Source organism: Aquarana catesbeiana, linkage group LG03 (assembly GCF_042186555.1).
Source record: "Aquarana catesbeiana isolate 2022-GZ linkage group LG03, ASM4218655v1, whole genome shotgun sequence".
NCBI lineage: Eukaryota > Metazoa > Chordata > Amphibia > Anura > Ranidae > Aquarana > Aquarana catesbeiana.
Genome location: NC_133326.1, coordinates 332,839,846 through 332,867,133, shown reverse-complemented (window position 1 = coordinate 332,867,133; position 27,288 = coordinate 332,839,846). Strand labels below are relative to the sequence as shown.

The 27,288-nt window shown below is 44.5% G+C and overlaps 1 protein-coding gene across 1 annotated transcript in view; it reads left to right on the top strand.

Moving 5' to 3' along the window:
• CFAP43 (cilia and flagella associated protein 43) overlaps positions 1-27,288 on the top strand; it is a 130,102-nt gene that overhangs the window by 43,578 nt on the left and 59,236 nt on the right. Inside the window, exons 18-24 of the mRNA XM_073620531.1 lie at positions 1,227-1,331; positions 7,804-7,881; positions 8,802-8,927; positions 21,429-21,533; positions 21,617-21,733; positions 22,320-22,523; positions 25,098-25,304. Coding sequence (XP_073476632.1) covers positions 1,227-1,331; positions 7,804-7,881; positions 8,802-8,927; positions 21,429-21,533; positions 21,617-21,733; positions 22,320-22,523; positions 25,098-25,304 — 942 coding nt within the window. The remainder of the gene's footprint in view (positions 1-1,226; positions 1,332-7,803; positions 7,882-8,801; positions 8,928-21,428; positions 21,534-21,616; positions 21,734-22,319; positions 22,524-25,097; positions 25,305-27,288) is intronic.

Genomic DNA, 27,288 nt, shown 5'->3' with positions numbered 1-27,288 from the left:
AGAAAAAAAGGTGTCGTATACATGTAACACAAGCTGCACAATTTATAGAGTCAGGTTTATAAACATGATATGCTTACACAGTAACCTAGAGAATATGATGGAGGTGGTAATTGCAGCAGCCATCAAGAGTTTACCTTCTGTTTTGTAACATGTTTGAGGGCTCATTCACACTGGCGGTAAACTTATTGCCCTCTGAAAAGCAATCCACTGAAGAATAGCAGTGGCTGGCAGGCGTTCAGAAGGCACTACTGCCGCCTCCTGACACCTTGCTAAACAGCAATTTTGTATTGCGGGACTGTGCCAAGCATTTGGATTGCAGTTATGGTGTAGCCCCATTGAACTCAATGGGTGAATGTGACAGGCGGTGTCATCTGTCAAACTTTGCAGCCCAAGTTAAAATTGCTGCAGCTGTGGAATGTGTATAGTCCTGTCTGGCTCTATTGTTAGAATCTCAGTGGCTGGCCAGGGGGTGGTAAAATGGGCAGCTGAACTGTTTGTTTTAGTGCCCCCTGGCCGCCAATGTGAAAGAGTCCTTAGGCCAGTGATGGCGAACCTTGGCACCCCAGATGTTTTGGAACTACATTTCCCATGATGCTCATGCACTCTGCAGTGTAGTTGAGCACATCATGGGAAATGAAATTCCAAAACATCTGGGGTGCCAAGGTTCGCCATCACTGCCTTAGGCCTCTTTCACACTAACGATCCGTATGTCCGTTTTTCATCCTTCCGTTTTCGGATGAAAAACGGACATACATGAATCTCTATGGAGCGTCGGATGTCAGCGGTGACATGTCCGCTGACATCCGACCCGCTCCGATCCGAAAAGTGTAACGGAGGAAAAACCTACTTTTCCATCCGTTTTCGGATCGGATCGGGTGACGACGGACACTACGGTCCGTCATCATCCGATCTCCCCATAGGGGAGAGCGGCGCTCTGACAGGTCCGTCGATGCACAGTGTGCAGCGATGCACCTGTCATCTTCCTGCTCAGCGGGGATCGGCGGAGTGATCCCCGCTGAGCAAGCGGATATTCACGGGGCGGATCATCACTGATCCGCCCCGTGAGAAAGAGCCCTTAGGCAAACAAAAACTGGAATTTGGTTGGTATATGCAGCACCAGCTCTTTTCTTTGCTTAATTTCTTTGGTCATTTAAAATGTTATGAATGTATTTTTTTGAAAGTATAATTTTTAGTTTGCATATGTTGATGGCATACTCTTTATTTAGGACATCCAGCTGAGTGTGGAGGTGACTGATCAGGATGATAGCTTCACATTAGCCTCATCTATTATATCTGGAGATCCTACATGGCTTAATCAGAAGCATGATGAGGTATGAATTACAGTTGTTGAAATGTGTAAGCATGTGTTTAACTCCTTGCTGACCACTTAACACATATGTGCAGCAGCCAGGAAGGTAAGCTTTAATGCCGTGTACACACGGTCGGATTTTCCGACGGGAAATGTTGGATGTGAGCTTGTTGTCGGAAAGTCCGACCATGTGTATGCTCCATCGAACATTTGCTGTCGGACTTTCCGTCCACAAATGTTTGCTAGCAGGTTCTCAAATTTACCACCAACAAAACGTTGTTGTCGGAAAGTCTGATCGTGTGTACACAAGTAGGGATGAGCCGAACACCCCCCCGGTTCGGTTCGCACCAGAACCTGCGAACAGACCGAAAATTTGCATGAACATTAGAACCCCATTGACGTCTAGGGGACTCGAATGTTCGAAATCAAAAGTGCTCATTTTAAAGGCTAATTTGCATGGTATTGTCCTAAAAAGGGTTTGGGGACCCGGGTCCTGCCCCAGGGGACATGTATCAATGCAAAAAAAGGGAGCAGTGATTTTAATGATGCTTAAAGTGAAAAAAAAAAAAAAAAAAGAAATATTCCTTTAAATATCGTACCTGGGGGGGTGTCTATCGTATGCCTGTAAAGTGGCGCGTTTCCCGTGCTTAGAACAGTCCCTGCACAAAATGACATTTTTAAAGGAATAAAAGTCATTTAAAACTGCTTGCGGCTTTAATGTAATGTCGGGTCCTGGCAATATGGATGAAAATCAGTGAGACAAACGGCATGGGTACGCCCCAGTCCATTACCAGGCCCTTTGGGTCTTGTATGGATATTAAGGGGAACCCCGCACCCAGATTAAAAAAGGAAACTTGTGTGGCCCCCAGGCCCTATATACTCCAAACAGCAGTATACAGGCGGTGTAAACAAGACAGGGACTGTAGGTTTGTTGTTAAGTAGAATCTGTTTGTAATTTTGAACTGGTACATTTTTAACGTGTTTAGCTCCAGCCAAAAAATCTATTTTAAGCTTTTTGGAAAACATGGGGAAGGGTTATCACCCCTGTGACATTTGTTTGCTGTCTGTGCTCTTCTTCAGAAGATTTCACCTCACTTTTTGTCCCAATGACAAATGTTTTTTGAAAATTTGGGGTTTTTAGTGAAACAAGGATTGGTGATAAAGCATCAGTGGAAAGGAGAAAAGTTTTTCCCATATTAACTCTTACAGGAGAGAATTTCCCTTCCTAGGGTTAGATTTTATCTCACTTCCTGTTGTCTCCTTCCGTTTGCAAGTAGTAGACGTTTGTAAGTTGGATGTTTGAAAGTAGGGGCCTGCCCTATATACTCAGCAGAAATTTGGGCCTTAGGTGTTGTTGTGGCCATAACACTGTAAGCCCTCACAGGGCCTTGCTGTGAAATATTAGATCAAGAATTGTAATTACATGCCCCTGTTGAACAGGGGCAGAAAAATTGGGCCTTTGGTGGTGGTGTTGGTGCTGGTGCCACAACACTGTAAGTGCTCACAGCTACTCTTGGTGGGCACAGAAACGGGCCCTGCTGTGAAATATTAGATCAAGAATTCTAATTACATGTCCCTGTTGAACAGGGGCTGAAAAATTGGGCCTTAGGCACTGGTGCTGGTGGCACAACACTGCAACCCCTCACAGATACTCTAGTTGGAGCAGAGGAACTAGCCTTGCTGCAAAGAATTGCACCAAAAATTGTAATTACACGCCCCTGTTAAACAGGGGCTGAAAAATTGGGCCTTAGGCACTGGTGCTGGTGCCACAACACTGCAACCCCTCACAGATACTCTAGTTGGAGCACAGGAACTAGCCCTGCTGCAAAGAATTGCATCAAAAATTGTAATTACACGCCGCTGTTAAACAGGGGCTGAAAAATTGGGCCTTAGGCACTGGTGGCGGCGCCCAGAACCAAAAATGTTCTTACAAGCTATCAGCATGATCATTGAGGAGGAAGAGGATAATTACTCAGCCTAACAGGATAGTCACTCAGCATCAGCATAGGTAGTCTTTGCAGGGATCTGACATTTAAAAAAAAATTATTCAGTTACATCAGCATCAGGTGCTTGGTAGCTGGTGGTGATCCAAGACTGATTCATTTTTATGAAGGTCAGTCGATCGACCGAGTCGGACAGACGCATCCTGTGATCGATTACAAAGCCTCCAGCAGCACTGAATGTGCGTTCCCAAAGAACGCTGGATGCAGGACAGGCCAGTAGCTCAGTTGCATACTGTGCAAGCTCTGGCCAGTGATCCATCCTCAAGACCCAGTAACCCAGAGGATTTTCGATGGGAAAGGTGTCTAAGTCAGATCTTGCCCCTAGGTATTCCTGCACCATGTAAAACAGACACTGGCGATGGTTGCTGGAACCGATCATACCTTGGGGCTGCGGACTAAAAAATTGTCTGAATGCATCGGTCAGACGGCCACCTTCTCCACCGCTCCTTCTTTGACCGAAGCCTCAGCAACACGTTGTCCAGAAACAGGAGTTTGTAACCTCCCAGTCTCTGGGAACGCGTTGCACAGACCTTTCTGCAAGGCCTCCCGAAGATGTTTCATCCTCTGCTCCCTCTGCGACGGCAAGATAAGGTCCGCAACCTTACCCTTGTAACGTGGATCAAGGAGGGTTGCCAGCCAGTATTGTTCCTTCTCCTTGATACCACAAATACGAGGATCCTTCCGCAGGCTTTGCAGGATAAGGGAGGCCATGCAGCGTAGGTTTGCTGAGGCATTCGGTCCGGAGTCCTCTGGGTCACTAAGGACGACATGATCCACAGTCACCTCCTCCCAAATGGCCTCCTCAAATGGTGACAGGACAGTGCTTGCATCCCTGATCATGGCCCACTGGCGTGGGGAAAAAAAAACAAGCTCCCCTGACCCTGTCCTGGTTCCATAGTCGCACAGGTACTCATTGATGGCCCTCTGCTGAGTGTGCAGCCGCTGCAGCATGGCCAATGTTGAGTTCCACCTGGTGGGCATGTCACAGATTAGGCGGTTCTTGGGCAGGTTAAATTCCTTTTGGAGGTCTGCCAGCTGAGCACTGGCATTATATGACCGGCGGAAATGCACACAGACTTTCCTGGCCTGCCTCAGAACATCCTGTAAGCCTGGGTACCTGCCCAAGAACCGCCGCACCACCAAGTTAAGGACATGAGCCAAACAGGGCACATGGGTCATTTGTCCCTGTCGGAGGACGGAGAGGAGGTTGGTGCCATTGTCGCAAACCACCATTCCTGCCTTAAGTTGGCGTGGCGTCAACCACCTCTGAACCTGCCCCTGCAGAGCTGACAGAACCACTGCCCCAGTGTGGCTCCTGTCCCCCAAGCACACCAGCTCAAGCACTGCATGGCATCTTTTGGCCTGTGTACTTGCGTAGCCCCTTGAACGCCTATGGAGCACCAATGGTTCTGAGGACAAAGCACAGAAAGAGGCCATGGAGGAAAAAGAAGAGGAGGGATGGAGGAGAGAGGTGTGTCAGAATCACTAGTAGTAGCATTTTGGAGGCGTGGTGGCGGAACAACCTCCAACACTACTGCCCCTTGTCCTGCATCCTTCCCAGCTGCCAGAAGAGTCACCCAATGCGCCGTGAAACTTAGGTAACGTCCCTGTCCATTCCTGCTGGACCATGAGTCAGCGGTAATATGCACCTTACCACTGACCGCCCTGTTCAGCGAGGCCAAGACATTGCCTTCCACATGCCGGTAGAGAGCCGGAATTGCCTTCCGTGAGAAAAAGTGGCGTTTGGGAACCTGCCACTGAGGAACCACATATTCCACAAACTTACGGAAGGGGGCAGAGTCTACCAACTGAAAAGGTAGCAGTTGAAGTGCTAGCAATTTTGTCAAGCTAGCATTCAACCGCTGGGCATGTGGATGGCTGGGAGCGAACTTCTTTTTGAGGTGCAGCAGCTGGGGCAGGGAAATTTGCCTGGTACAATCTGACGTCGGTGTACTGATAGCAGGTTGCCCGCAAGTACTTGGCTGTGACACACCTAATTCTACACCTTCATTCCTCTCAGTGCAGGTCTCAGAGAGGACTGAAGGTATAGTGGGGTTGGAGATCCCAGCTGATGAGGAATAAGGAGAGGTCCTCTTTGTTTTTTGGTGTGGGTCTTTTAGGTACGCTTGCCAATGAACTGCATGGCAGGTCAACATATGTCTGGTCAAGCATGTGGTGCCCAAGCGGGAGATGTTTTGGCCACGCGAGATATGCTTGAGACATATGTTGCAAATAGCAGCGGTGCCATCTGATGCACTAGTCTCAAAAAATGCCCACACCAAAGAACTTTTGGAATAACGCGCAGAGACAGCAGCGCCCTGCACATGCGGAGCTCTGAGGTGTGATGCAGTCAGTGTGCTGCCCTTAGGCTGGCCCCTGGAGGGCATCCTGCCTCGTCGGTGATGTGCCTCCTCCTCCTCCTCTCTCCTATCAGGCACCCATGTTGAGTCAGTGACCTCATCATCCCCTCCCTCCTCATCACTGGAGCAAACCTGGCAGTGTGCTGCAGCAGGGGGAGCATGACTGCCAGATTGCTGTCCTTCTTGGGCACCCCCTCTGTCCGTGCTCACGTTGCTGCCTTCATCTAGCTCAGTATCATCATCAGAGCCTTCTAAATGCTGGGCATCCTGGAGCATGTACCCAACACTGTGGTCAAACAGTTTGAGGGACTCCTCAGAAGGACATGGTGGGGCTAGGGAAGGAGTCACTGATGCCATTGAGCCAAGGGAAGAGGCCGCATTGGCAGCTTCTTTGCCAGACAAAGTACCCTGAGCATGGGTGAGAGAGGATGAGGAGGATGATGAGGGCTTGGTCATCCACTCGACCAAGTCTTCCGCAAGTTGCGGTTTAACACGGCCAGCTGCCGAAAAAAAGGCCAAGCGTGTCCCACGGCCTTGTGCTGATGAGGATGCACCGTGTCCACGACCAGCACTGTTGCCTCTAGACACAGAGCCTGCTTGCCCTCTTTTATTGGCTTGTGACTGTTTGCCTCTCCTTATTGGTCTTTCACACATACTAATGGCCTGCAGTGAGATGTAGCTGCACTAAGCTGGGATATATATATATATATATATATATATATATATATATATATATATATACTGATACTGCAGCTAGCAAAATCAACTGCCTGCTTGTAGTATTATTAGTATGAGAACACCACCAATCTTCTACAGGTAGCTTTAGCTGAACACTGTGCAGAGGTCGCACTACACTAACTTGTAGCTTTAGCTGAACACTGTGCAGAGGTCGCACTACACTAACGTGTAAATAATGTAGCTGCCTACTGTAGTGATAGGATCAGGAAAGCACCACCAACCTTCTACAGGTAGCTTTATCTGAACACTGTGCAGAGGTCGCACTGTACCGCGTCACCGCGTTCCCACGTTCCCACGTTCGGAATTGTTGGCCAACATTTATGTGACCGTGTGTGTGCAAGACAAGTTTGTTCCAACAACCTTCGAACAAAAATCCACGGTTTTGTTGGCGGAAAGTCCATCTTCGCCCATCTTCCTTACAGGTCCGCCGACTCTGGCTCTGTGACTAGCTGGAGCCACGTGACTTCACTCCTGCACATGCGTGCAGGAGCCGCCGGTCATGGCGCAGGGTTCTGAAGAAACGGCACAAGTGGCCGTTCCTTCAGAGCGCATGCGCCGATGACGTCATCGGCGACATATACAGTAAATATCTCCTAAACGGTACTGTAAAATATATTTTAAGGTACAAACAAACCAGGGAAGTTTACTTCCTCTTTAACTTCAGCCTTCCGTGGTATTTAATCCCCACGCCAGTGTGTGCTTATATATGTGTACACGCGATACCTCAATGCTCCCAGAATTGTCACCTCCAATAAAAGGTAATGGATTATGGATAAGGTCATGGCTATATATAAAACCACCAGGGTCGCCCAGCTCCTTGGATTGGAACCACTGAAGCCTCCTGTCCACTAGGGTCTCTCTTGATACAATCCACAATGCCTCCAGGAAATAAGGGGAGTGGTCCCTCTAAACCGCCCTAGTATTAATGTGGCCATTTTGCCTTGCTTGCAACTCTTCTGACAGCTGAAACTTTTCAGGTCCCAGGTCCTTTGGTTTATCCTGCACTTTTACTGTGTACTTATATCACACATGCACTTTGCAAATACTGTTGAGTTACATTTTAATAAGACAGCAGCACAGCACTATTTTTTCAACATTCCATTCTAATTGTAGGAACACAACTGGTGTTAGCAGCAGCAGGGTTTAAATATCTTCTTAAGCTTGCTTTGTGGATTATTATATATGTTTATTCACTGGTAGCACAGGAGCTACACTTTTTATCATTTACAAATCATCTTTCACTAAATGCACTACAGGATTTAGATAGTTGCTGTGGCTTTGCACCACCTTAATAAAGGTTTTTGAAAAGAGTATATGAACTAAATAGCCATCTAATTGTAGCTATCACTTTTAAGTACTTTACTTTTCATGTGTTCAATCTTCATTTGAAAAGGCAATAAAAGAAGAAACAAAGAAATATGCCAACCAAAAGAAAAGTCTAAAAAATGGTATAAAGGAAATGAGGCAGAGAGTAAGTACCTTTCAAATTATTTTTAGATGTAAATGTATGAAGATGTTGCCTGTATCTAATATTATTCTAGCTACACTTGCTTTATTTTTAACGACGCATACCATTATATCCATATTCTGCTCTAAAGCAAATCTCAGAACACTACTGACTCCTCAAGATAAGCACATAGTATTTTCTTTTCCATACATTTTTGACATAAATGTGGTCAACTTTTTTACTTGGGCAGTTACAGATGTTTGTTATTAGCCATTAGACTGGCTATAGTTCATGGGTTGATCTTTGCAACTGATGCAATCTGTGATAATTGGACCACCCCTGAACATAGTAAAATTCCTATTATTGTATTGAAAAATGCATGTGCTTTTTGTAAATGTTTGCCTTTTTTAATGGTTTCCCATCTTATTCACCCCAACCGTCGAGTCAGGGAGAGAAGTCATAATGGTTACCTTTGGTGCGGCCTGCTGAATGAACATGGGCAGATTTTGGATCTCTTTTTGTTCTTTATTTGAGATCATCCTGTGTATGCCTGTTCTAATGCCCCTTTCAGACCTTTGTCTTTTGTATACATCATAGTTTTACATATTTCACATGTGTTGCCTATCCTTCCCGTGGAAGGTATATTTGGAAACCACACCAAAGATGCAGAAAACAGGATTTTTCTTAATGCACTGCACCAACTCCAAACCAAACTAAGGTTTGAGTGCATTCTTACATCAGGCTGATACACCTAATTCTTGGAAGGTGTCACCCTTGGAGGTTTCTAGCCAATTATACTATAATTGAAGATAGGCAGTTTTTCAGATAATGTTAACAAATGTAAAACTTTGAAATAAGATGCTTTAGATTTTTACTTTTATTATGGTATCCCATTTGTATAGGTGTCCCTATTTAAATTTCTTTATTAATTGTGTCGTTTTTAGATACAGGCAATGATGCGAGAGAATGAATCTTTGCCTGACATTGAAAAACTAGATCAGCAGGAATTTAATCTGGACACAGAGGAGCAAGAGAGGCTCCATGCAGAAAGAGAGCAGGCTGTGGAAAAGGTAAGCAGTCATTTATTTGCTGCAGGAAAATATATTCCCCAAGTGATGGGAAACAGTTTTGCAAGCGTTGTATAGGCTTTTCTCTGTACCAAAATTGCTAACTATGATTTCACAGCTTTTCACAGTGGAAAAATCAACCTGCTGTCTACAGCCTTGTAGAGCTCCTACATCTGCAAAAACCTTATCATTAAACCTGCTATTTGAGACATTCCTCTGTGCAGACTAGAAGCACCCAGAAGGTGGGCTGCTAGTCTCAAAGCGGAACAATTCTAGTACACGCTCAGGTGGGCTCTGAGATAGGGTTTGTTGAATGGTGGTCTGTTCCCACTTTGGATCCATCAGCAGCCCACCTTAACAGGCATACCATTAGACAAGTGGAAGGCGTGCTTACGTAGGATTCTACTCACAGCCAGCTAGAATCGCTCCTTAAATTCAAGTTTGATCTGACTGGTTCTGGCCTTCATCCTGTGTTGGCAGTGACCTTAATCTGTCAAACCATGATAGATTGGTATAAACACAAGACGGCATGATTAATACAGTTAGGTCCATAAATATTGGGACATCGACACCATTGTAATCTTTTTGGATCTATAACAATGGATTTGAAATGAAATGAACAAGATATACTTTAACTGCAGACTTTAAGCTTTAATTTGAGGGTATTTACATCCAAATAAGGTGAACGGTGTAGGAATTACAACAGTTTGTATATGTGCCTCCCACTTTTTAAGGGACCAAAAGTAATGGGACAATTGGCTGCTCAGCTGTTCCATGGCCAGGTGTGTGTTATTCCCTCATTAGCCCATTTACAAGGAGCAGATAAAAGGCCCAGAGTTCATTTCAAGTGTGCTAGTTGCATTTGGAATCTGTTGCTGTCAACTCTCAATATGAGATTTAAAGAGCTGTCACTATCAGTGAAGCAAGCCATCATTAGGCTGAAAAAACAAAACAAACCCATCAGAGAGATAGCAAAAAAATTTGGTGTGGCCAAATCAACTGTTTGGAACATCCTTAAAAAGAAAGAACGCACCGGTGAGCTCAGCAACACCAAAAGACCCGGAAGACCACGGAAAACAACTGTGGTGGATGACCAAAGAATTCTTTCCCTGGTGAAGACAACGCCCTTCACAACAGTTGGCCAGATCAAGAACACTCTCCAAGAGGTAGGTGTATGTGAGTCAAAGTCAACAATCAAGAGAAGACTTCACCAGAGTGAATACAGAGGGTTCACCACAAGATGTAAACCATTGGAGAGCCTCAAAAACAGGAAGGCCAGATTAGAGTTTGCCAAACAACATCTAAAAAAGCCTTCACAGTTCTGGAACAACATCCTATGGACAGATGAGACCAAGATCAACTTGTACCAGAGTGATGGGAAGAGAAGAGTATGGAGAAGGAAAGGAACTGCTCATGATCCAAAGCATACCACCTCATCAGTGAAGTATGGTGGTGGTAGTGTCATGGCGTGGGCATGTATGGCTGCCAATGGAACTGGTTCTCTTGTATTTATTGATGATGTGACTGCTGACAAAAGCAGCAGGATGAATTCTGAAGTGTTTCAGGCAATATTATCTGCTCATATTCAGCAAAATGCTTCAGAACTTATTGGACGGCGCTTCACAGTGCAGATGGACAATGACCCGAAGCATACTGCGAAAGCAACCAAAGAGTTTTTTAAGGGAAAGAAGTGGAATGTTATGCAATGGCCAAGTCAATCACCTGACCTGAATCCGATTGAGCATGCATTTCACTTGCTGAAGACAAAACTGAAGGGAAAATGCCCCAAGAACAAGCAGGAACTGAAGACAGTTGCAGTAGAGGCCTGGCAGAGCATCACCAGGGATGTAACCCAGCGTCTGGTGATGTCTATGCTTTCCAGACTTCAGGCTGTAATTGACTGCAAAGGATTTGCAACCAAGTATTAAAAAGTCAAAGTTTGACTCCCTACCCAATCTAACTAAAACCCTTGACATCTTTCATGACCTGACAGGTCTGGGTGTAAATCTATCTAAGTGCTCGGCTTTACCAATCAATATTCCCCCAGCCTTAATATCTTCACTTAAAGACACATTCCCATTCAACTGGAATGTGGATTCATTTAGATATCTAGGTATTCAGATTACACCTTTGTATGAAACATTATACCAATCAAACTACCCTCCCTTATTTAACAGTATTAAAAATCTACTTAAACTTTGGTCATCATACCAGATTTCATTCTTGGGCAGAATAGTGGCCGTAAAAATTATGATATTACCCAAACTTTTATTTTTTTTTTAGAGCCCTTCCTCTTATTTTATCTAAAAAACCATTAGAATCTTTACAGAGAGAGATCAACAAATTCATTTGGCTAAACAAGAAAACCAGATTTAGCTATTCCCTTATGTTTAGACCCCAAATAAAAGGAGGCCTCAGCATTCCTAACCTTTGGCTTTATTATCTATCGGCCAGATTCACTCAATTAGCCCAATGGTATGCCCCTTCACTCCAAATCCCCTGGCTCCGGTTCATAGAAGAATCTATCCTTTCCTATAACCTACAAGGACTTCTTTGGTCCAAGACCATCCCACCACAAAAAATAAGACCCTTAAACCTTATCGTCACTCACACCCTTCAACTATGTAACAGACAAGTCTCTAAATTTAATTTCTCCTCTGACACTCCCCCCCCCTGGCTTCCTTTCTAGGTGACCCTCGTTTTTCCCCCCCAGATAGAGCTCAAGATCAAAACTTTCTAACGAATTGGAAGTCACATAACCTAACACATTTAAAATCGCTCTCCCACAACAATTCATTTATCACTTTCGCCAATCTACAAACAAAATATGATTTCCCACCTACAGAACTAGAGAAGTATATAAATATAAGACAATTCTATCAGAAATATCACTCACTTACACTCCACCTCCCCTATACACAATTTGAACAAATTTGTATCTCCTCCCCTCATGATAGGGGTTTAATCTCTAGAATACCGTATTTATCGGCGTATAACATGCACTTTTTCCCCTTAAAATCGTGGGTGCGTATTATACGCCGCTCCCCGCTAATTGTGACCTATCGGCGGCGATCGCCGCCGACATTCACATAGCGTGTAGTTTTAAATATGGCGCCGTGGAGTTCGGAGGGACTTGGCGGAGCTGAACGAGCGCCGCTGAAATCACAGTGACTGGGTGGACCCGAGATACATATAGTCGAGTGTTCTCGGCTCTTTCCGGCGCCACTCACAGTCACGCCCAGTCCCGCCATAGGACCTGTGTTATGTCCATCATAGGGCGGGACTGTGAGCGGCACCGGAAAGAGCTGAGTATACTCGACTATGTGTATCTCGGCGGCGTTCATTCAGCTCCGCCGAGTCCCTCCGAACTCCACGGCGCCATATTTAAAACTACATGCTATGTGTATGTCGGCGGCGATCTGTCCAAGCATGGGCACTGGGGGCAAGGCTGCACTGACCACTGGGGCAAGGCTGCACTGACCACTGGGGCAAAGCTGCACTGACCACTGGGGCAAAGCTGCACTGACAAGGCTGCACTGACAAGGCTGCACTGGGGCAAAGCTGCACTGACAAGACTGCACTGGGGCAAAGCTGCACTGACAAGACTGCACTGGGGCAAAGCTGCACTGACAAGACTGCACTGGGGCAAAGCTGCACTGACAAGGCTGCAATGGACACTGGGGCAAGGCTGCACTGACACTGAAAAGGCTGCAATGACACTAACAAGGCTGCAGATGGACACGATAAGGCTGCATTGATGGGCATTTTAATGGAAGTTTTTTTTCCTTAAACTTCCCTCCTAAAAGTTTTTTTCCTTAAAATTCTCTCCTAAACTTGGGGTGCGTGTTATACGCCGGCGCGTGTTATACGCCGATAAATACGGTATATAAAAGTTTAAATGAGACCAACATGCCTGAGAAATCACATCCCATGCTACAATGGGAATCAGATTTAAATACCTCATTTACTCTTGATCAATGGGATACTATTTTTACAAATCTCCATAAATGTACTAAAACAACCTCAATCAGAGAATCAGCCATCAAATTGCTCTATAGATGGTATCTTACCCCTGCTAAACTTAACTCATTTTATCTCTCACTATCCCCACTCTGCTTTAAGGGTTGCCCCTCTCAGGGAACACTTTTACATATCTTTTGGGACTGTCCCCACATAAAAAACACTTGGCATAAGGCTAGCATAATCATAGAAAAAATATCCGGTAGAAAGATTTCTCTTACACCCCAAATCTGTCTTCTGTTCTCCCCTATACAGGATATTCCAATGACTACCACAAGGCTAATCCATACATTCCTCAGCTCCATTCATTGGGCCATAGCCTTTAATTGGCGCTCCACCTCGGTACCTTGGCCACAAATTCTTAACCGCATAACGAATATCAAACTTTCTGAATGAATTCACCACAAGTTATACGATTCAATGCCCCTTTATAAAAAAAAAAATGGATTCTCTGGGATACCACCTCTCTGATTTAAAATAAAAGAAAGAAAAAAAAAGGGAAAAAAAAAATTTCTATTTTATTTTTCTTACCTCCTCTTAACATACGCAATTGTCATTATTTCTTCCCTCCACTACAACACTCTTGATTGGCCTGATTATAATAGTGTGCATTTTTTTCACCTGACTAACCATAACCCTTTTTCATTTCCTGTACAACATTCACTGTTAAAAATATTTGTATACATACCTGTACCATCATTGTAATTGTTTTATACCTTGACCTTTTACATAATAAAAATCGTTTGTAAACAAAAAAAAGTGAAAGTTTGATGGATGATTGTTAATCTGTCCCATTACTTCTGGTCCCTTAAAAAGTGTGAGGCACATACAAACTGTTGTAATTCCTACACCGTTCACCTGATTTGGATGTAAATACCCTCAAATTAAAGCTGAAAGTCTGCGGTTAAAGCACATCTTGTTTGTTTCATTTCATTTTGCATCTAGGTTTATGTTCCGCGTTGGTTTGATTTCCATACAGATGCACAAAGCACTCTGGTTGCACTGATGGGATGCTGTTGACTTATGCCAGGAGCATCTGACTTGTTTGGCCTTGAAGAGATGTAATCTCTTCACCCCTGCACTTGACTCTATGGTTTAGGGAGAGGTTGTCCGAATGCCACCATTCTACTTCATCTACTTCTGCTCTCAGACCCTTAGAGACTGACTTCCACTCATAGGGTTTAAATGTAGAGGTCAGCTCCATACAGTCGTATCTTGCTTCCTCGGGCATGTCTTCACTTCCCAGGGCAGTCCAAGAGGAGTTGAAGGAACCCATTACAGCTGAGGAGTTGGGGTTGGCCTTGGACCACTCTAAACTGAAAAAGGCCCCCGGCCTGAATGGCCTCACTCCGGTTTTACTACAAAGCCTTCTATGAGACATTGTCCTCACCCCTGATCTCTGCTCTGAACTCCATCATGGAGTGGAAATCCTTCTCAATAGATGCCTTGAGAGCCTATATTTTCCTTATTCCAAAAGAGGGGAAGGATCCCCTGCGATGCATAAATTACCGCCCAATTGTGCTTCTGAACACCGATTTGAAACTGTTTGCAAAGGTCTTGGCCAATAGGCTGCTTCCTTATGTCCCAAGTCCTATCCATAGAGATCAGGCAGGATTTGTGCCCCTTCCTGAGCCTCGAGACAACACAATTTGGGTGATAAATCTGATCCATGCAGCTAAGTCTTCAAACCGGCCTCTACTCTTGCTGTCCACAGACGCAGAGAATGCTTTTGACCGGGTGAATTGGGCGTTTATCAGGGCCACTCTAGAGCATATTGGGCTTGGGTCATCCATGTTGAGTTGGATCTTATCCCTTTATTCTAATCCCTTAGCCGCAGGCAAGGACAATGAGACGAGATCTGACTTTTTTAACATCACTATTGGCACGCGGCAGGGCTGTCCCTTATCCCCCCTGATTTTCATTCTTTCCTTGGAGCCCTTCTTGTGTACAGTAAGAGCAGACTTGGACATTGCTGGCTATCGAAAATCATTGGGGTCGCACATAGTGGCCGAGTTTGCAGATGACTTGATCTTTTTTCTGACAGATCTGCTCACCTCCCTTCCGAACCTACTTCAGTCCCTACAGGATTATGGAGCTCTCTCTTTTTTTGTGAGACAACTTATCCAAGTCTGCTGTCCTAAACATTACAGTCGACAGAGACACGGTCCTTTCTCTGCATTCTCTGTTTCCTCTCCACTGGGCGAATAACTCTATCCACTATTTGGGAGTTGATATCACCTCTGACCCCTCTGCCCTTTACTCAGCCAACTTTGCCCCTTTGCTCCTCTGCCTCAAATCTGATCTACTCCACTGCCATTCACTTACCTTAACCTGGTTTGGCCTCTGTAGTGCCCTCAAGATGACCATGCTACCAAACTGGTACCAGCTACAGATGCTTCCCATTCGCCTCCCTCTGGTATTTTTTAAATGGGTGAGCTCTATGTTTAGAAATTTTGTATGGTCCCACCGAAGGCCTCGCCTTAAGCTTCAACTTCTTCATCTCCCGAAGTCTTGGGGAGGGGTTGGCCCCCCAGATGTACAGGTCTACTACAGAGCAGTACACCTCACCAGGTTAGTGGACTGGCACTGCCATGCTGAGGAGAAACATTGGGTGGCCATGGAACTAGAAGACTCCAATGACATGGCAAAGAGTTGGCCAAGGATAACCTCTCCATTACCGAAGGCTCTCGGTGATCATCCTACCCTTGGCAGCGCGTTGTTGGTCGCTAGGGATGCTTTTTGACACTCTTCAGTGTCATCATTACCTTCTCCCATGGTGCCTATACTGGGTAATGCAGAATTTGAACCAGGCCTCCTGAACCCTCATTTTCAGCATCTGGTTTCGAGTGGCCGAGTAGCAGCGCGTTGTTGGTCACTAGGGATGCTTTTTGACACTCTTACAGTGTCACCATTACCTTCTCCCATGGTGCCTATACTGGTTAATAAAGGAATTTGAACCAGGCCTCCAGAACCCTCATTTTCACCATCTGGTTTCGAGTAGCCGAGTAGCTCTCTTCTTCTGCTGGCAAGACTGCGACTGACCCTCCACTAGACTTCTGGAGCAATCTCCAGTTACGTAATTTTCTTTGCTGGTGTTCGCTTTCTCTGGGTATACTTCGCCAGCTTACAGAACTGGAGCTCATCTGTCATAGGAGGGAACCGATCCGTCATTGTCTTTCAATGATCTACTCCTCCCTGATTCGGCCAGAGACAGGTTATGTCCCTTGAAACCCGATTCACTAACTCACAGAAGGAGAAAATCCTTAATTTTGCCCAGAAATTTCAAGAAAGAAAGTTCAAGAGACTTGTTACAATATCTTGACTCGTTGGTACAGGGTACCCACTACACTGCACCACTTTTTTCCTCAGGTTCTTAGGACATGCTGGCGATGTGGCAATGCTGAGGGAACAATGCTACATATTTTTTGGGATTGTCCCAAACTCAGGCCTTTCTGGTGGGAGGTGATCTGTACTATCAAGCATTTGACTAACGTTGATTTTGAGGGGATGTAACGGCATGCTTGTTACATCTATCGAAAAACCTATTAAGAAGTATAAGGCTTCTCTTACAATTCAGCTACTGAATGCGGCTAAGGCATGCATCCCTCTGTGTTGGAGATCCGAGAACCAGCCGTCAAAGTCCCTGTGGTTTTCCAAAGTCGATGAACTTAGGGATATGGAGGATCTCACAGCAACCATGAACAACTGGGAAGAGATCTTTTGTGACATCTGGAGACCTTGGCAGCATTTCGTATACACCGATGCCTATCTTCAGGAGATCTCGAAACCTAGCTGACCTCCTGGACTTGGTCCAGATTCCCTTGGGGAGAGGCTCTGTCTATTTATTATTCTGAGTCTGTACTTTCTCTTCTAACAAGGGACACCTGTCCCCTTACTCCTGGCTCAGCCATGGGCATTTTATTTTTCAGATATTTGAAAATTCTTTTATGTATTATCCGAGTCTCACTGTTTCCTGTCTGGGTTTGGGTGGCCATCGGGATGCCCAGCTTCCCGATATATTGTTGTGTCCTATATAGTTGCACAGTTTTAAGTCTACAAGTATTCGTTCTGGGTCTCCCATGCCGCCACCTCATATGCCTTATATACCCTGCACATTGATGATCATTTTAATGTTGGTAATGTTATATATGCCCATATATACTATGTCTTGCCTAGCCTGTTGGCTTATGGATCTAAATGGTGTGACCCTTTTGGTTATTGTCTTTTGATAAATACTGCGTTTTCCCCTTTTGTTTACCTGACTGTAAACTGCAACTTTTTGAAAAATAAAGGAATTACAAAAAAAAAAAAACCTAGAGGTCAGCTAACCTCTCTGAAAATCTTCCTCCATAAAGATGCACACCCCCCCTTTTACATGTTGGGGGCTGGTTGTAAATCCTGGCAGGTCCTTGATTAGTTTGCCTCTCCAACAAATGTATAGAGCTCCCCCTATTAAGCTCACTGACTAATCTCTTGCTTCTGGTACCCCCTTCTTATATCCCCTGTGCTACTGCACAGAACAATACATTTTACCTAATCTCCCTAGGTTCCTCCTACCCCTGGACCCCTTTGTCTGTTTTTACAGCTTTACCCCTTCCGGGCAACTACTGCCTTCCTCAAGAAGATCTCCTGTACTTGCTCTCGGTACATGGTACCTCCCAGTGTCCCTCTTCTCCAGAGAGACCCCTGACCTACAACATAGACTTGAACCAGTCCAAACTGGTTAGGGACCAGAATGCCCAGTGTTGCTCAGGCACTTCTGCTGCTTTTTGGAGCATCAGCCCTTGTTCAGCCTAGCCCCATCTCCTGACAATCCCCATTGTGAAATTCTCAGAGGACCTCCAGTGAAGAGAATCAGCTTTATGGACCCCTGTAGTCAGCACCTTGAGAAAGGGCCCAACACGTACAGGATCCGGTCGGATCAGGCTTTGCTGGAATGCAGCATTGGCAGTTACTTATCTTCAATGGGCGAGGGGGTTCAACTTAATCACTCGCTAAAAAGGCTCACACTATGTGTACCTGTAGGTCCCTTGCCATTATGGAGAGAGTTCACCCTTTATCCTTCCATACAAGAGTGTATGGTGTTAAGGGAATTATCTTCAGGGTGGCCTCCTCCTCCATTTATTTCCAGCCTTTTTCAGCCCTCTCTGTTATCATGGGTTTGGGTTCTGAGCAACCAATGGACTTGTCTCTATGAACTTGTTTTTTTTTTAAGGTGACCAAGGTAGTTTCTGCTCCCCAGATCTGGGGATTCCACAAGCTGGAGTACCACCATACCGGAGCTATCATCTGGCTGCTCAGGAGTGGGAGTCCTCCTTGTGACAGGGGAAGTAGCCTGGCACATGTGGTGGACAATGAGAACAGTATTAGTCTTTCTCACACTGTTTTTACTAAGGACAATACCTTGAAAACTGGCTCATCCTGGTGAGCCAGTTTCCTGGCATCAAGAGGGGAGGCTTGCCCACCTGGGTGCACATGAGATCTTACATGGCAGGCAAAGTTCTTCCCTGGAGGCCCCTGGATTGTCAGCAGGTGGAATGCGCTATCTTCTTTCTGCAGGTACCCTCTACTGTGGAAAGAGTATGTCCGAAAGTTTTAGTGAGACCTGTTCACCTGGTTGATCTGCAGCCTCTTGAAGGAGGTCTTCAAAAATGCCTATTCTTATTCTTCCTTTGATCGGATGAATGTTCTTAGCTGTTCTGCTAAGATTCCTTTTTCTTGTTTCCAAACTGTTGATGCTTTGCTGAACCTGGGGATCATCTGCCAGGCCCCAGCAGCACCTATGGGTGTTAGAGAATGTTTTAGTTCATCCTCAGTTCCTTCTGGTGGTTCCTATTTCACCAGCCTAGGTATAACTTCCTTCCTGCCCACCCTTGTAAGGATGCCTGGCTAGTTGTAAAGCTTACTGGTTCACATCCTGTTCTGCAAAAATAGTGTGGCTTCAGCGCCATTTCACCTATAGCAGCTGCCTTTCCCTTAGAACTATTGTTCCTACTGGTACTTAGATGTCCCCATGTCTTGAAGTAGAACTAAACTTTTTTTTTTTAATTTTGGATAGCGTAAGGATGGGTTATAACCCCTCTCATTTTTTTTTTTGCCACCTGTGTCCCATTGTGGGGATTTTCCTTCACTTCCTGTGCCATAGCCAAAACAGCAAGTGAGAGGAAATCCCTCCATTGTGAGGGAATGCCTGATTGTCCTGAGGTCACTGGAAATAGTATCCCCATTGGAAGATTTCCCCTCTATTACTGTTTTGGTAAAAACCCCAAATTTGGGATTTTCTTTTCTTTTTCTTTCACATTCGGTGATAAAGCTAACAGGACAAATAGAGAAGGTGAATCTACCTAGTGGGCAAACAGACAGCAAAAAAAAAAAAAAAACTTGTGATAAGTGTTCTAAACCCCCTCAAATGTATCCAAAATGAAAAAAAAAAAAGTATTATCTTTACTTATACTAAGATGCGGTGCTATATTCAGAGAACTGGGATACTCACCAGCAAACAGAGAGAGAAAAAGTTTAATGTACCGTATCAGCTGGCTTCAAGATGGTAAAATTCAAGGCGGATGCTGTGTGCAGGAGCAACCAGGATTGGTAACTGATGGATCGCCAAACTAACAGTGGTCTGAACTGATAGCAGATGGGAACATAGTTCATTTTATAGGCAAGGGGGTTAGAACAGGTGGCAATAAGAAGAGTATTTATACCCAGGAAAGAAGGTCAGGGAAGATGGCAAAAAGAAGGGTATCTGTATCCAGGCAAAAGGTCAGTAAAAGAATATCCAGTATCAAGGGGAAGCAAAATATAAAAAAGCCAGGTAGAAAACATTATCACAAGCCCAGACCAGGGTTAATAACAGTAGAGCAGGAATAGCGTGAGAGGCAGAAGCTGCAGGAGCAAGAAGAGCATGTTGGACACGCCTAACACTAGACTGACTCTTTTTTGTCAGAGTTGCTCGGCCTTCAGCTTGTTCAGGCTCGGAACTCCTTTTTTCTTATGGCAGTGACCCTTTTCTATTCTGGTTTTGAGCATTAGGGTGATTATTTGGAGTTGATTTACTAAAGGCAAATAGGCTTCACTTTGCTAGGGAATGTTTTGCCTTAGCACAGTGAATGTGGTGAAAATTGACGTTGCAAAAAACACCCAATTACATGCAAGGAAAAATTTTATTTTTGCTTGTACATGATTGGATGATAGAAGTCGGCAGAGCTTAACTTAAAAATGTAAAGTTGAAAAAAAAGAAGTCAGCAGAGCTTCACTTCATTCACTATTATAGGGGCAAGGGAAAATGCCCCTATAAATTAAAAATTGTCTTGCAAACTGAATATCCAATTTGCCTTTAGTTAAATAATCCCTAAGTGTCTCCTTTTGTTCAGGCATTTAGTTGGGGACTCAACATTATCCGGGTTCAGATTCAGGCATTTAGGTGGCTCCTGGGCTGCAGGCAGTAACCTGTCTTTCCTTATAGGACCTGTTAGAATGTGTTACTGTGTTGCTGGTGCCCATAATTCAGTTGGACTGCTTTTGGACATCCTGACTGTATCTGAATTTCTGTGTCCTTCAATGGATGAGAATGAAAATAGGATTTTTTTGTACTTGGTATAAAACCTTTTCCTGGAGTCCATTGGAGACACAGGTCCTTCCCCTGTTCATGCTCTTAAAACTGCTTTACAACAAAACTGTGGCATGCTGGGTAGAGGTGGGGTTATACAGGATGGCTTGCCCTTTCTCTTTTTGCCAGTGTCCAATGCTCCTGTAGGTGGCAGTGTAATCTGATTGTATCCGAAGTCCTTCATTTTACGGCAAGTATAAAAACCCTCCTATCATCCTGTTGGGCAAAGAATAAGATATAGTATACCTATGGCTTTACTGTCCACTCATTAGCACATAATTGTTGGATTAAACTGTCTTCTGCTCTGGACCATATTTTCTTCAAGGCACTAGTAGCCTGGTAAAGTTGGCTCCTCTCCCCTGGGCAACTTTGTGAAAATTTAGCAATGAGAAGAAATGTGGTTATTGTGGGAACTGCAGACATAAAACACAAGTTTCTCAGGAGCTCTGTAGGATCATCTATTTTTCTGTAGTTTCCTGACTTTTAGACTGTAAGAACCCCACATATGAAGCATGTAACATGCTCCTCAAAGGCAAATCCTAGCTTTAATAGTTATAGTAATAGTTATGAATTTTGAATATGGACAAAGTGAGTTAGCTTGTACATATAGCACCATTCATATTTGCATAATGAAACAACCATAGTTTTTTTTATCACTTTTGGTGTGGGTTTTATTTCCTTTCTTATAGTACTTGAGTTGAGGACAATGGGAGGATAAAGAAAAACAAAGGTCAACAAATTCATTTTATCTGTAATGCTCTTGTATTTAGTTTGGTTCGTATCTGTTTTTAATGCGTAGAAAGAGATGAAATGTATATTTTTACGGTTCTGTTTAGAGCTTATACTTTTCAATTAAAATATTTGCTTTCTAAAAGGTGAGGCAAGAAATTGAAATGGAAAACCTGGCCAAACAGTACCTGCGTGATGTTATAAAGAAAGAATGCTGGGATGCCATGGCTGTTAAAGGACGATCTATTATGGTAAATATAGCATAATCAGGAAGACAAGTCCATTGGCTATGTGGGAGCACTCAAGCTTAACAATACTAATGTATTTGGTTTAGTCCTTTCATACAGGATATGAGGTCAAAAATTATCCCTTGAAAGAACGAAGTGCAAAGGAACTGGAAGATATTGCCAGAGTGCTGAAGCTCAAGAAGATTGAATCTATTGATCTCAAGGTAAAAAACTTAGTACATTAATTTACATGTAGTAAAAAAAACATTAAAATACATAATTTTAATAAATTAAAGACATGTCATTTAAACACACAGTTAAAAATGCAAAACATGTTTATGAGGCAAAAGGCACCAAGTAAAGCCCATACAGTTATGACAAACACAGTCCTGACTATGTAGTATAATCAAGGCATCAACATTTTTCAGTCTGCAATTTTGTAAGCTTCTTGCCAATGCCCTGGCCTGATCTTTAGCCAACTTCTTAACATTACCAAATATGGGACACTCCTCCTAAACTGTCTTCTTTCTGTAAGCTCACCAAAATACGTCCCTCTGTTGCTCATTAGCTTGCAGAAGACGCAATCCCACCACAAGCCCAGTTGCAGCTTTCAATTAATGAATGTTTTATATAAATTTACCTGATGATGTACTTTCGGGTATGATCATTTTCTAAGGGATGATGCACTGCAAATTAGCACAACTCAAATGGAACAGTTGCTACTCTTGTATGTACTTCTTTCTCTGCTTGTAAGACAGTTTATAGTAATATAATAGTATGGCAATGTCATTTTTGTGTTTTTAAATGTAGGCAAGAAAGGAAATTGTTGAAGTTCACACAAGAATAGGGTCAGAAGAGGATGAAGAAGTGGAGGAGGAGACAGTGAAGAATCAAGATACCACGTCACTAATTGGAAGTCTGAGTGATCAGTATGGAGGTGACACGTCTAACTTGTACAGTCAGCTGGAAATGCACAGCAGAGAGGAGAAAATAAACCAAATCATATTGCTTCAAGTAGGTGGATTGCTGACATCTGTTGAAAGCTATGAACATTGTGTTACTTCCAACAAGAAACTCTCTTCTTCACTGTATCTGTTAAAAAGCTATAACACCATAACACAATTCAGGGGCCTCTGAGGGGCCCACTTTCTCAGAGCCTCTAAAAAGGTTAGACAAAATAAGATCTGGATAAGATCTGGACAAGAGGTGGGATTCTCAAATGCATATTTTGTGGAGGAGCGTAAAGCCTGTTGCTGGTTTGGCTGCTGTCTGGCACTTTTCTTAAAGGTAGATCCAAGAACCATATAGTGATACTTGAGTACCTGAGAATTGCCTCCCAAGAGCCTTATCATCAGAAGACACCCTCCCGCTGAGAAATTGAACTACACTAGAGGATCCAGCTGCCTAAAATACCGTTTGTCTACAGCAATGGTGGTCCCCTTTCTTGATACAGGGGCCTCAAGTGTGACATCTCTTGACATCACCAAAGGGCCACACATAAAATTCAGTGAACATATTACATGAAACTGCTAGAAATCACTGCTATAACAGGGCAAAAGGGAAATGCAGATTAGTGTCTGCAGGGGCCCCCCGAAGGTCGCACAAAAAGTGCCAAAGGACTGCATGGGGCCCCCAAGCTTCAGATTGGGCACTAGGGGTCTACACAGCTCTGTTGCTGTCTATGTAACATTTAAGGCCCCTTTCACACTGCCGCAACTTGAAAGTTGCGTGATTTTGCCACAATCTTACTTGCAGCCAGCGCGAGATTGCAGCCGCGATTTTGATGCAATTTCAAGGAATGCCTGTGTAAACTCATTGGAAATCATGGGGTACGACTTGTCATGTGACTTTGCAGTCCCAAGTCGCAGGACAAGTCGCACCTTAGGGGCCTAAGGGACATTTTCTCTCTGCCATGGTAACCTCACAAGATGTCCGAAAAATCTTCCCAATAGGGACAAAGACAACAATAAAAACCTATTTTATCTGTTCCTCACGCTACTAAAAACAAGTTCTTTTATTGCTGTCTGTCTCCTAAATTTAATTATTCTGCTTTTTTCCTGTCTTGTTAACCACACAAGAAGGGAAATTTGGAACTACAGTATTCATCACTTGTTTGTTTTTAAATATATGTGTGAAGGTTTTTGAAATATCCATTGCATATTGAAAATGTCCCATATGGCTTTTAAAATGAATTAAAAAGCCAATAGAGAGACTGTGACCCTAGAAATTGAAGTGAAGATACCTGAGCAGAGAATCTTGGAGATATGAGATGCCGATAGGTGATTGATCTTTCCAAAATCTACCCATACTAATAAGTAACTCTTGGTGATGACATCTCAGCATTAGTATTTTTTGGCAGACAGCTGTCATCAGAAGTTTTAAGATTCAGCACAGAAAAGAACAGAGGGTTAGTTTAATGTTAAAATTTAGTTTAGGGGTAAGGAAGTACATGGTTTTCCATAAACACTAGGGTTGGGATTGTAGAGGGATAGATGTCAAGGATTAAGTTGTAAGGCACAGGTTAAGGGTTAAATGTTGAAAGGGTAAGTATTAAAGGCTTGATTTAGGGGTTAGGTTAAGTGATAAGCAGATGGAGTGCTGAGTATTACTTTAGTATTAGGAAAACTATGGGGTTGATTTACTAAAACTGGAGAGCTCAAAATCTGGTGCAGCTCTGCATAGAAGCCAATCCGCTTCAATTTTTTTTTTTTTTTTTGTCAAAGCTTAAACGGGTTGTAAAGTTAGAAGGTTTTTCATCTTAATACAATCTATGCATTAAGATAAAAAGCCTTCTGTGTGCAGCAGCCCCTCTCAGCCCCCCTAATACTTACCTGAGCCCCCTTCTATACAGAGATGTTGTAGGATTGTCTCGGCTGCCCGGGACTCCCCTCCTCATTGGCTGAAACAGCAGCGCGGTGCCATTGGCTCCTGCTGCTGTCAATCAAAGTCAGTCAGTCAGCCAATGAGGAGAGAAAGGGGGCAGGGCCAGACCGCAGCTCCGTGTCTGAATAAATACACACAGCTGAGCTCGGCTCGGGTGCCCCCATAACAAGCTGCTTGCTGTGGGGGCACTCGACAGGAGGGAGGGGCCAGGAGCAGCGAAGATGGACCCGAGAAGAGGAGGTTCCAGGCTGCTCTGTGCAAATCCACTGCACAGGGCAGGTAAGTATAACATGTTTGTTATTTTTAAAGAGACTTTACAATCACTTTAATTGAATGAGCTGAAGTTAACTTAGCTGATTGGCTACCATGCAGAGCTGCACTAGATTTTGCACTCTCCAGTTATAGTAAATCAACCCGTTTGAGACATTTGGACATCAAGGGGAGTTTCGAAGTTTTCATTTAGAGCTCTGTGTCAAAAAGCACCAGTGTAGAAAATGAATGTCCCACTATCAACAAGTAAAGTATAAGTTTGAGCCAGACTGGCCCTTTATATATCTTATGTTGCTGACTTACTGACTTACAATTTCATATATGTCAAAAATGTAGAGAAGAGCGAAAATATGTTTTAAATATTACTTTCTGAATATTATAGAGCTGTCATTCCAATGGTAGCAGCCTGTTTTTATACCATACCATTTCACACAGGACATCATCTACAATGTCAAAACAGCCTTTAACAAAGATTTTGAAGTTATATATAGACAGAAGGAACAAGAAGTGGCTCGGGTGAATGAAAGAAATCAAAGAATACTGGAAATCATGTCTGAACTAAACATCCAAGAAAAACTTCTAGAGCCTAAATTCACAGATGATGAAAAACCAGAAAGAGCGCTCACAGTTGAGGATTCTGAGGTAATCTTTAGAATGTTATTTTCCACATGAAAATAATAACACAGGTAACTTTTACTAATAAAACAGTTAAGCCTCATACACATGATAGGACTTTGTACAAAAATCCACGGGAAAGTTGGTACAAAGGGCGTTGGCCTTAAACTAATTAAGCATACACACGGCAGGACTTTTTCATCCAACTTTCACCAAATCACGTGGTTATTGAGCTGTTTACTTCCACCCTTTGGTCAACTTCTGTATCGGCGAGATTTGACACCTGCGAGCCCCGTTGCAGGAGCCAGCACCAAGCTGGCTCGCTCATCGGGAAAGGAAAAATGTGTTTTTTCCTTTCGCGATGAGCGACAAGCATTGTCGACAGGTGTTTGGTATGAATCATGAGGGGGAACTCCACGCCAAATTTTAAATAAAAAACCGGCATGGGTTCCCCTCCAGGAGCATACCAGGGCCTTAGGTCTGGTATGGATTTTAAGGGGAACCCCCCACACCGTTTTTTTGGTCCCCCCAAAATCCATACCAGACCCTTATCCGAGCACGCAGCCAAGCCGGTCAGGAAAGGGGGTGGGGACGAGTGAGCGCCACCCCTCTCCTGAGCCGTACCAGGCCGCATTCCCTTAACATGGGGGGGGTGTGGCCCCCCCCACCCCAAAGCACTTTGTCCCCATGTTGATGAGGACAAGGGCCTCTTCCCGACAACCCTGGTTGTTGGGGTCTGCGGGCAGAGGGCTTATCAGAAAACAGGAGCCCCTTTTAGTAAGGGGGCCCCCAGATCCCAGCCCCCCCACCCTATGTGAATGAGTATGGGTTACATCGTATCCCTACCCATTCACCTGGGGGAAAAAGTGTCAATAAAAAAACACACTAGACAGGTTTTTAAAGTAATTTATTAGGCAGCTCCGGGGGTCTTCTTCCGACTTCAGGGGTCTTCTTCCGACTTCTCCGCTCTCCCCGGCCTCTTCTCCCAGTGTCCGATTTTTCTCCCGGTGTCCGGCCTCTTCTCCCGGTGTCCGGTTCTTCTCCTACTCTCCGGTTCTTCTGCCGGGCTCCTCCGCTATCTTCTGCTCTTTTGCCACTCTTTTTCTAGCGGTGGCCTGTTCTTCTCCATCGTCTTATTCCCTCTTCTCTTCTTCCGATGCTGACACGACTGGGAGAAGAGGCCGAAGAGTGGGAGAAGAACCGGACACCGGGAGAAGAGGCCGTAGAGAGCGGAGAAGTCGGAAGAAGACCCCCGAAGTTGGAAGAAGACCCCCGGAGCTACCTAATAAATTACTTTAAAAACCTGTCTAGTGTGTTTTTTTATTGACACTTTTTTTCCCCAGGTAAATGGGTAAGGGTACGATGTACCCCATACTCATTCACATAGGGTGGGGAGCCAGGACCTGGGGGCACCCTAATTAAAGGGGGCTCCCGGATTCCGATAAGCCCTCCGCCCGCAGACCCTGACAACCAACGGCCAGGGTTGTCGGGAAGAGGCCCTTGTCCTCATCAACATGGGGACAAGGTGCTTTGGGGTAGGGGGGCCGCAGGGCGTCCCCCCTGCCCCAAAGCACCCACCCCCATGTTGAGGGCATGCAGCCTGGTACGGCTCAGGAGGGGGGGAGGGGCGCTCGCTCGTCCCCACCCCCTTTCCTGACCGGCCGGGCTGCGTGCTCGGATAAGGGTCTGGTATGGATTTTGGGGGGGACCCCCACGTCATTTTTTCGGCGTAGGGGGTTCCCCTTAAAATCCATACCAGACCTAAGGGCCTGGTATGCTCCCAGAGGGGAATTCCCTCTCGCGCTCGCCGCAATAGGAAAATGTGTTTTTCCTATTGCAGCCAGCGCGAGATGTACAGTACCCTGTCGCTGAGAACCAGCGCAGTGGGATCTCGCTGGAAACATTCTCGTGGGCAGGTACTGTAGTTTGTACAAAAGTCCAATGGCTTTGTGTACACACGATCGGACTTTGCTCTATCAGACTTTTATTGCCGGAAAGTCCGAAAAAGTTT